The sequence below is a fragment of the Orycteropus afer genome, unplaced genomic scaffold, assembly GCF_000298275.1.
Source record: "Orycteropus afer afer isolate SDZICR_OR568_19922 unplaced genomic scaffold, OryAfe1.0 scaffold00069, whole genome shotgun sequence".
Taxonomy (NCBI): Eukaryota; Metazoa; Chordata; class Mammalia; order Tubulidentata; family Orycteropodidae; genus Orycteropus; species Orycteropus afer.
The window spans coordinates 6,700,656-6,711,466 of record NW_006921656.1 but is presented as its reverse complement, the minus strand read 5'-3'; the positions used below and the strand labels follow the sequence as shown (position 1 = coordinate 6,711,466).

The window sequence follows — 10,811 nt, the reverse complement described above, 5'->3', positions numbered from 1 at the left end:
ATTTTATAAGTTGTTTTTTTTGTGTGTGTCTCATGTTTTATCCTTTTGTGTTACTGTTTCTTCTTATTGCCTTTTTTGTGTTGAATAGATACATTTTGTCATAGCATTAATTCCTTTTTTGTTTGTTATTTTCTTACTGGTTTCTCTGTTGATTTCAATATGCATCTTAATTTATCACAGTCTGCTTCTGTTCAATTTTGCAAATACTGAATTCTAGCTACTTTTGCAACACCCAAGTGGAAATGTATGGACAGAAGCTGTAGGTACAGCTTTTAGTTTCAGGGAAGCTATCATGTCTCATGTGTGCTTTTCTCTTTGGCTAGGTCTTGAGTTCCGTGCCTATGCGCCACGGCTTATTTTTCTCTGTTTTTCTGTCGTCAGGCACAGCATTGATACTTAACAACTATTAGTTGAATTGAGTTGTAAATACCAATTTCTGTATATTAGTTCCAAGCCAAACCCACTGCCATTGAGTCAATTCTAACTTACAGCAATGCTGTGGGACAGGGTGGAACTTTCCAAGGCTGTAAGTCTTTATGAAATCAGACTCATCTTTCTCCTGCAGAGCAGCTGGTGAGTTTGAACCACCAGGCTTTTGGTTAGCAACAGAATGCTTTAACCTCTGCCCCTAGCGGAGGTTACTGAGCAGAGCTTCTTGTTTACATGGTAATTTGCTGTTACTGTGCTTCATTTGGAAAGAATGCCTTGGGAAAGGGGTTATGGATGATGATTGAAAATGTTAGCTTGGGAAATATTATTTTGCCCCCCCCCCCACCAATTTACAGAAGTTTATTGATACACTTTCATTTTCACAGACTCTAATCTTGTTTTGTGAATTCAACTATTTTCTCCTCTCTTTATATTAAAAAAAAAAAAATGTTGTTTTTGTCCTGAAGTGTTTTCACACTTTGAACATGAGATCAGTTAGGGTACCTTTTTTCTTCTCTAGGACTATAATGATGAAATCAGGCAAGCACAGCTCCAGGAGTTAACATATTTGAATGGTGGTTCGGAAAATACAGATGTCCCAGTCATTCGAGGGAAACCCTCCTTGCGTACAAGAGGTGTACCAACCCCTGCAGTAACCAGGTGGGTATAATTAACTAATGTACATATTTTTAGATCAGTGTATACTTTACTAATAACCAAAACAGCTCTATCAGTTTTTCAGTAGTAAGTCTGTAAGAATATATATTCAGGTATTAAGATACCCTACTAAGGGGATTCACTGTGATGTGAGTTATTCCTAGGTGTATAAATATATTTAAATATTCCTTGTTCCATTTACCAGCTGATGACCTTAGATAAGCTATTTAATCCACCCAACATTAATTCCATAATTCTTTCCAATGGTGCTTGTTAGTGTATGGCCTGGTAGTGGCCTGTAGGTAGAGATCATGGAGTGCGTGTTTTCCTACCAGATGCCACATCACCAACACGTCAGGTGCTAAGTGGGTGTCCAATGATGTGCTGTTATTTTATTCACCATCAGTGACCTGTGGTATCTGAAAACTGGTGGGCTGGTGCCAGTCATGTAGAATCTGTATTTCTGTCTCTGGATTGATGACTCCTTTGTTTGTTTGTTTTTTAGTTTAGTTCCACATTTTCTGCACTCTTTTCAGGATCTCCAATTTTGATCCCTTTCCGAGTGGTTGGCAGTGGAGGCCAGTCACCCTCTAGTTCTTTTGGTCTCATGGTGGTGTACACTAAGGTTCCCACGATCCATTAGTCCTTTGGACTAATTGTTTCCATGTGTCTTTGATTTCCTTCACTATTCTTTGCTCTGGGTGCGGAGAGATCAGTAGTTGCAGCTTAGATGGCTGCCCACAAGCTTTAAAGGCCCCAGTCACTACTCTCCCAGGTAGGATACAGAACAGTGTTCTCGTGTACTGTGTTCTGTCAGGTGAGCTTGTGTCCCCTGCGACCATGGTCCCAAGTCCACAGGCCCAGTGACTCACTCCTTCAAGGTGCCTAGGTGTGGCTAAGAAGTTACCCTAATTTTGTCCCCTGTTAACTCAATACTATGTATGAGCATTTTTATGGTACATACGAATACACATGTAGGAATATCATCTGCCCAACAACCTACGTATAAAACCAAACCCAACCCCTTGCCATTGAGTCGATTCTGACTCATAGAGACCCCCATTGGGTTTCCAAGGTGGTAAATCTTTACAGAAGTAGATTGCCCAGTCTTGCTTCCACAGAGTGGATGTTGGATTTGAACCACCAACCTTCTGGTTAGCAGTCAGATACCTTAGGCACTGTGCTACCAGAGCTCCTAACCTATGTATGGCCATGGGTATATTCCCACTGGCCTACCCATACCTAATCATCTTGCCTGTCTAACTGTGTATCCATCCGTGGGTCAGTGTTTGCTATTACTGATAATGCAGTATTGTGTATGTAATAGTATTTACCTTTATTGTCTGTACTTCTTCTGCACCGTGTCTTCCTTTTTCTTTGTGATATTGCGCTGGTCACGTGCTTTTATTATATTGCCTTTCTCTTTACCCACATCAGCACACGTTTCTTAACTAACTAGCAGTTTTCCCTCTCCTCCTGTCATATCCCTGGTAACCCATCAAAGATAGTTTTCTTCCCTGTGTAAACCTTTCCTTGACTTTTTATAATAATGGATTCATACAGTATTTGTCCTCCTGTGTTTGACTTATTTAATTCAGCATAATGTCCTACAAGTTCATCCATGTTATGAAAAAACAAATTCTTCATTATTCTTTAACATTGCATAGAATTCCATTGTGTGTATGTACCGTTGTTTGGTTATATATTCAAAATGGGAAGAAACAGCTGCAAACATCCATTAATAATCAGAACATGGAATGTACGAAGTATAAATCCAGGAAAATTGGAAGTTGTCAAAAATGAAATGGAACACATAAAGATCAATATCCTAGGCATTAGTGAGCTGAAATGGTTTGGTTTTGGCCATTTTGAATCAGACAACCATATGATCTGTTATGCTGGGAATGACGAAGAGGAATGGTGTGGCATTCATTGTCACAAAAAATGTTTCAAGATCTATCCTGAAGTACAGTGCTGTCAGTGATAGGATGATATCCATGTGCCCACAAGAGAGCCTTAATACTACTATTTATTCAGATTTATGCATTAACCACCAAAGCCAAAGATGAGGAAGTTGAAGATTTCCACCAACTTCTGTAGCCTGAAATTGACCAAACATGCAATCAAGATATATTGATTATCAGTGGTGATTGGAATGCAAAAGTTGGAAACAAAGAAGAATCACCAGTAGTTGGAAAATATGGCCTGGGTGGTAGAAATGATGCCAGAGATTGCAGGAGAGAATTTTTCAAGACCAATGACTCATTCACTGCAGATACCTTTTTTCAACAATATAAATGGCTGCTATACGTGTGGACCTTGCCAGATGGAGTACACAGGAATCAGATCGACTACATCTGTGCAACGAGGTAATGGAGAAGCTCAGTATCTTCAGCCAAACCAAGGCCAGGAGCTGACTGTCGGACAGACCGTCAGCTGTTCATATATAAATTCAAGTTGAAGCTGAAGAAAATTAAAACAAATCCATGAGAGCAAAAATATTACCTTGATTATATCCCACCTGAATTTAGAGATCATCTGAAGAATGGATTTGATGCATTGAACACCAGTGACGGAAAACCAGATGAATTGTGGGATGACATCAAGAACATCATACATGAAGAAAAAAATCATTAAAAAGACAGGAAAAGATGAAAAGACCAAAATGGATGTCAGAAGAGACTCTGAAACTTGCTCTTGAATGGATAGTAGCTAAAGCAAATGGAAGAAAGGACAAGATAAAAGAGCTGAACAGAGGATTTCAATGAGCAGCTTGAAAAGACAGAGTCAATTTTTATAATGAAATATGCTAAGATCTGGAGTTAGAAAACCAAAAGGGAAGAACATGCTCAGCATTTCTCAAGCTGAAAGAACTGAAGAAAAAATTCGAGCCTCAAGTTGCAATATTGAAAGATTCTATGGGCAAAATATTGAATGATGAAGGAAACATCAAAAGAAGATGGAAGAATACACAGATCAGAGCTGTGTCAGAGAAATTAGAAACAAGTTCTGTTGCAGTATAAAATGAACGTAGATTTGGATATGGTCCCTGAGTGGTGCTTATGCGTTGTTCTGCTGACGGAAAGGTCGGTGGTTCTAATCTACCCAGAGGTAACTTGGAAGCATGTCCTGAGATCTACTTTGGAAAGACCACAGCCATTGAAAACACAGTGGGGCACAGTTTCACTTTGGAGCTCATGGGACCACCAGCAGCAGTTGGAATTAACTTCATGGCCACTGACTACAGAAGTCTATGTGGGGCAGATCACCAGGATCTTGTGAGGAGTTTACAGATGTGGAAATAGGCGCTTAGTTAATGTCATAGTGTGTAAACTTCCGCCTGACACTCTGTCCTTTCCATTGGGTTTCTTAGTGAAGGAGAGGAACAGAGAGCAGAAAGAAAGGACAACTACTCATGCTAGTCCTCATTTTATAATTTAGCAAGAGTGCTGCCGGGTCTGCTGGAGAGAGAGCTTATAAACATACAGAACTGTTTGGCTTTTAGCTGTGAGTTTTATGGAAGCAGCAGATTATAGCAAGAAAACACCACGGTAGCAGAAGCTCTGAACACTCTCATTAGTGCCAGCATTGCTAATTGGGTGCCCTTGGGACCCACTGACTCCTGGGCCGTAGCAGGTTTGCAGCGCGGGTGCTTGCAGGATCTAATGACAGGGTCTCGGCCCGCTACCACTGCTGTCACAGCCAGGAGATCCTTCCCCAAGGTCTATTTGAGGTCCTTGCCCTGATGCAATCACAACTGAGGGACACATTTTTTTTTTCCCTCTAGAATCCTTGACACATTTGACAACCTTTCTTCATCTCCATGAGCTTTCTGAGAGGGAGTCTTAATTATTCCAAGATTTTTTTTGTTTGTTTCTTGCCTGAGATTGATGGGCAAATGTGAGTCTGGGCAGGTGGAGTTAGGGATGCTCAGAACACCCAGGAGAACTCATCAGGGTGAGGAATGGGGACCCCTGAACGATGGCTGTGGCCAAGCCTACTGTGAACATCTTGGGGGATCACCTAAAATGTGGCTCTGGGGCCATGCTTCTGGGACTTCAGTGTATGTGCACATCACTGGGGACCTTCTTACAGGCCACAGCCTGGTCACGGTCACAGTGGGCTGAGCTGCTGCATTCATCCACGCCCTCCAGAGCTGTTGGTCTGTGGATCACCTTGTGATAGCCGGGGCTTGAGGTCATCGCTTATAGCCCCGTTATCCACCTGTTGATAATCACTTGTCCTTAGACTGCCTTCCATCCAGTTTTCAAGGCATTTCCTTTCTTTCTTTCTTTTGCTGCGTGTCTGCCTTGTTGTTCTACATTGAGTATTAAAAAGATCCAAGGCCATTTGTTTCTTCCCCCAACAGGTTACAGATTTGGTATTTGTAAAATTTTTGACAGTATAAGATCATGTATGAGGAAGTACACCCACTTAGTGCAAGAAACTTTTATTTCCCTTGTCTTTTATCCAACCTTGATGTATTCTTTGATGACCCAGAGTTCCTTCCTTTCTTTGAAGTCTATCATCGTCCTCCAGTTCTGATTGTTGGCATGTTTGTATAAACATTTCTGTCTCTATCCTTTCTCCCTGTCAGCCCTAGTGCTGCCTTTTAGGACTGTGCAGCCCGGATCTCCCTGCTCTCTGATAGCACTGACATTGGTGAGGAAGGAGGCTAAGTGAGAGAAGTTTTTGCCCAAGGCCTTGGTGGAAGGGTCGAGCGAATGGCTGTGCTGTAGGAATTCCACTTCAGGGTGGGAATATTGTGAGAACACTACTCAGAAGAAGAGTAGTTTGGGTTTGAGCTGGACATTTAAAAAATAAGTAGGATTTGGGTAAGGTCTCCATTGTACAGCTGTGGCAGCTGCAGCTTAGACGGAAGTCTCTGTGAGACAGACAGCTGGTAAAAGCCGGGAGTGACTCTGGCCCTCTGCTTTTGCCATGGAGCCACACCCGAATCACAGGCCACCAAAAGTCCCTGTCCTTTTCTGCTTCCAAGCCTTTTCACCCTCTGCTCTCTGACACTGTCTTGTCTTACTCCTTTCCCATCTTCCTAAGTTTGTCATACCTACTCTGCCACCCAGAGATACGTGTCCTTTACTCTCTTAGTCTACTGTACTGTTTCTCCTGCCCCCTCCCCCCATGTACTATTCTGTTATAGTTACTTCTTCCTGTGACTTTCCCCTCTTAAACTCTGGGCTCCCTGAATTCAGGCCAGTGACCTACTCGTCTTTGTAACCAGTTCCTGGTGCAGGAAGGGCCCAGTGGATGGTGGCGACATTGAATGAATGGCCTGTCATGAAAACAGGACTGCTGACTCTGAAAGCTGACAGGACGGGGTTGGGGACATTACTGCTCTGTGGCAACGTGCTGGTGAGTCCTTCCACCCTGAACTGGCTCAGCTGTTTAGTCGAGGCTCTCATTTACCGTCTTTCTAGAAGATACTCTCTGGCACATTGGATAATGAAAACCATGCTCAGGTTGGCACTGAAGGCTCGCTTGGGCTTACGTGTGTCCCGGTGTTTATTGCATGGGCATGTGTGGCTGTGGTCAGGAGCAGTGACTGCGAGGACTTTGGCTTTGGTAGCTCTTCTTACATGCTCATCCAGGCTGCCATTTAAGTGAGGAGTTCTGGCCAGAGGTTCTCCCTCAGTTTGCAGCATTATTTGCCTCGCATAGTGTCTTCACAAAGCCGATAAGGATGATATTAAAAGGAACCACATTTTTCTCCTTTTGTTGGTCTCTGCTCATCAGTGCCAGTGTGCCTGTTGATGAATGCACCATCAGAAAGCATGTTAAAGAAAACTAACCTGATACTGAGAACTGAGGGAGTCCTTCAGTGAGAGGAACTCAGCAGACCTTAAGGCAAGAAGAAACAAACAAACCCATTCCTGAGGCAGTTAGCCTGCACTCTGCCAGGGAGGTGGGGTGTACGAGTCAGGTGTCAGGACCTCTTGTCATCGAAGGCACAGATGGTCTAGTTGATGGACAGTGGGGAGGGAGTGGGAGAGAATACTGCTCTGAGGGTTCTGGTGGTTGAGTGTCCTGAGAAGAGAACATCCCACTAACATCTTTTTTTATTACTCTTATTTAAAATTTCTATAATTTTTGCCAATCATGAAAGAAAGAAATTATTTTCCTGTATTTACTCTTCATTAAAAGAAAACAAAACATTTTAATATTGATCAGTAGATAAACATAAATCATAGCATAAACCTCCCCAAAAACCAAACCTGCTGCCAGCAAGTCAATTTTGACTCACAGCGAATCCCGTTGAGTTTCCAGGGCAGTAAATCTTTACGGAAGTAGATGGCTCCATCTTCCTTCTTTGGAGTGGCTGGTGACTGAACCGCCAACCTTCTGGTTAGCAGTCAGACACCTTAGGCACTGCACCATCTACTGGGTGAAATACTCACGATTGTAATGTGTATTCAGTTTTTCTGATGCTTGTTTATAACTTCACATTCTACAGGAGGGAAAAGACACCATTTCCAGTGATTGAAACAATCTCTAACATCTCTGACTTCATTCTTAATCCAGTTTAAAAAGGGAATATTATTTAATGTTTCTACTAAGTAATAGGATCTCTGGTAGCACAGTGCCTAAGGCACCTGACTGCTAACCAGAAGGCTGGAGGGTCAAACCCACCAGCCACTCCTTGGAAAGAAGGTTGGGCAGTCCACTTCCATAGTAATACTGCCTCGGCAACCCAAGGAGGGGTCGCTATGAGTCAGATCCCACTCGACGGCACATAGCAACAGCAACAACAACAAGAAGTAATGTTTTGCTGTTTATACATTAAAAAAAAAAAAAGATTTTAACCATTTGAAGTCATGGGCAGAGATTAGGAAATGTGATCAGGAGAATTGTCAAAAGAGTAAAATATGAGATTCTTTTTGCTAAAATCATCATGGTTCCCTCTCTGGTCATATGTAGGCACACATTTCCAATACTCAGCAGATGTGGCATGTCCTTGTCAGCCTACTGAGATAACTGAAGAGGACAGATAGAATGAACAATAACAGGCCTGGGTTATTTCTCTTTTCTCTTTTAGAACCTGTTTGGCATGGGGTTGGATGTCAAGGGTGGGGGATTGTGGGTACAGGGCTGGGTGAGAGGAATCATGGGAAGTACACCCTCTAATCTAGCACTCACCACTGAGCAGTCTTGTACAGGTAGCTTTTACATTCATCCATCCACCCATCCATCCATCCGTCCTTCCATCTATCCATCCACCACCCACCCATCCATTCCACCCTCTGATCTTTTATTGAGTGCATCCCTTGCATCAGGCCTTGCGAGAGGCAGTGGGGAGGTGCTAGTGAACAGGACAGACAGGACCTGTGCCCTCCAGGACCTCACATTCTCACTAGACGATGTAAACATTGAGCAGCAGGTTGGAAATAAAAAGGAAGGAAAAGAGAAGTGCTCCCTACAACTATCCAACTTTGTTTATAATCTCAAATTATGCCGTCTAAAGTTAGTTTTTATCTTAAGACAACCCAAACTTAGAAAACCTTTGGTGAACTTGATGTGGTTGGGTAGTTTAAGACTTTCTGCTCGGTCATTAAGGTGCTTTGGTAGCATCAGGGTTAAAGCATTTGGCTGCTAACCAGTAGGTTGGCAGTTCAAACCTATCTAGCCACCCCATGAGAAATAGATGAGGCATTCTGCTTCTGTAAAGGTGTGCAGCATTGGAAACCCTATGGGTCAGTTCTCTGTCATAAAGTGTCACTATGAGTGAGAACTGATTGAATGGCAATGGCTTTTTTTTTTTTTTAACCTGTTCCTTATAAGTTTTCCTTGATGACAGTTCTCTCACCTAGTTCACCCAGAAATTTATAGCAACCAATTTGGCACTACCTTTTTCCTATGCATTCTGAGTCCTGCAATGTGAATTCATTTGTCTGAAGCATTAGAAGTAGTGATTGTAAACCTTCAGGTCAGTGCATCTCGAGGTTACATGCTGGCTTTGGGATATACAGATACTGCATTAAAGTTAAGAAACTGAAATAACTGATAAACCAGAAAAATCCTCTTTAACAGATATGTTATTCCTAAAGTTGTTGTTGTTATGTGCCGTTGAGTCAGACCCGACTCATAGCGACCCCTTCTTGGGTTTCCAAGGCAGTATCACTACAGAAGTAGATTGCCCCATCTTCCTTCCGGGGAGTGGCTGGTGGGTTTGAACCACCAGCCTTCTGGTTAGTAGTCAGGTGCCTTAGCCACTATGCTACCAGAGTCTTCTAAAATGAAAGAAATAAGAAAAATAACCAATTGTGAAAAATAGAGGTTGTGTTATTACTATTTTTTGACTACATAGTTCTTAATGGTGATTGACTTTAGTTTCCAAATAGTAAAACTCTACTGTCTCATAAATCTCAGTGGAGATCAGTGTTGAAACCAATCTAAACACAAATTAAAATAAAAAGAAAACTTGGCATTTAAAACCTAAGCCTAAGAAAGGTAAGGAGGCAGGAACCTACAGGCCAGAAGGACATCGGGAAAGCGTAACCACAGGGAGAAAGGAAGAGAGCTGTTACACTGCAGGGAATGTAACCAGTGTCACAGAATAAAATGTGCATGTAGAATGTCAAATGAATCTGCTTTACAGAATTTCACCCAAATCACAATGAAAAGTAAAAAAAAAAAAAAAAAAAAACCTAACAAAACATTTATGAACTGTTGAATGTAAGACAAATCTGCTTGCAAAATTTCAACCAAATCACAATAAAGTTTTTTTAAAAAAAAAATAACCTAAGCATAACAAAATAAAATGTGTATGAATTGTTGGAGAGCTCTGGTAGCATCGTGCCCACAAGGCTGGTGATTCACACCTACCAGCCATTCCTCGGAAGGAAGGTTGGGCAATTTACTTCGGTAGTGATACCATCTCGGAAACCCATGAGTCGGGTTCAACTTGATGGCACATAACAACAACAACAACATGAATCGTTGAATGGAAAAACCAGTTTGGTCTGGAAACTTTCAGCCAAATTACAATTTAAATAAACCTAAGCCAAGTTTTAGCATGGTCTTAAATTAATGGTAAAAGGCTGATGTATAGACAAAATAGACTATAAGATTTAAGGATCGGTTGCCGTGGGGACATGGGGCAGGAGCACAGGGTAGGGCAGTGACTGCTCCTTCCTTGGTGCCTGGCCTAATTCCAAGCGATTGTGTGGATTCAGAGCACCAGTCTGTGCCCTTCTACCTCCTGAGCCATTTCCACAAATAGAGGCTTACCTTTATTGTTTCAGAGAACATTCTTGTTCTTTACTAGTTCTTCAGAGCCCTGCATCTTTGGACCGTGGCATCCACGAATCAGTTTTTCTTTTTCCTGGCATGCAGTTATTTGGCGTCTCTCTAGCTCCCTTAGGAAGGCTCTTACCTCCTTGGCAGTGTTTTGTCCACAGTGTTTTACTCCTGTTTCTTTCATTTTAATCCTGTCAGCTTTTCATCTTCCAGGAATGCCTTAAAATGTCTAGTTTAGTAGTGCCCCTTCTTCATTTTCGGAACTTTTCTGGATTCTTTTTTTTAAGTGGGGTTCCCTTCCCCCGACTCCCCCGTGTAATTTAATATCATTTTGGGGAAAAACCCACCTGTTGCCGGCAGGTAGATCCCGACTCACCATGACCTACAGAGTTTCCTAGGTGTAATACTTAGGAAAGCAGACTGCCACGTCTTTCTTCAGTGGAGGGGTGGTAGATAACTGTGGAGAAGAG

The 10,811-nt window shown here is 42.2% G+C and overlaps 1 protein-coding gene across 1 annotated transcript in view; it reads left to right on the top strand.

The window, feature by feature from the left end:
* KHDRBS3 (KH RNA binding domain containing, signal transduction associated 3) overlaps window positions 1-10,811 on the top strand; it is a 146,007-nt gene that overhangs the window by 129,002 nt on the left and 6,194 nt on the right. The window contains exon 5 of the mRNA XM_007940572.1: window positions 950-1,089. Within this exon, the coding sequence (XP_007938763.1) occupies window positions 950-1,089 (140 nt within the window). The remainder of the gene's footprint in view (window positions 1-949; window positions 1,090-10,811) is intronic.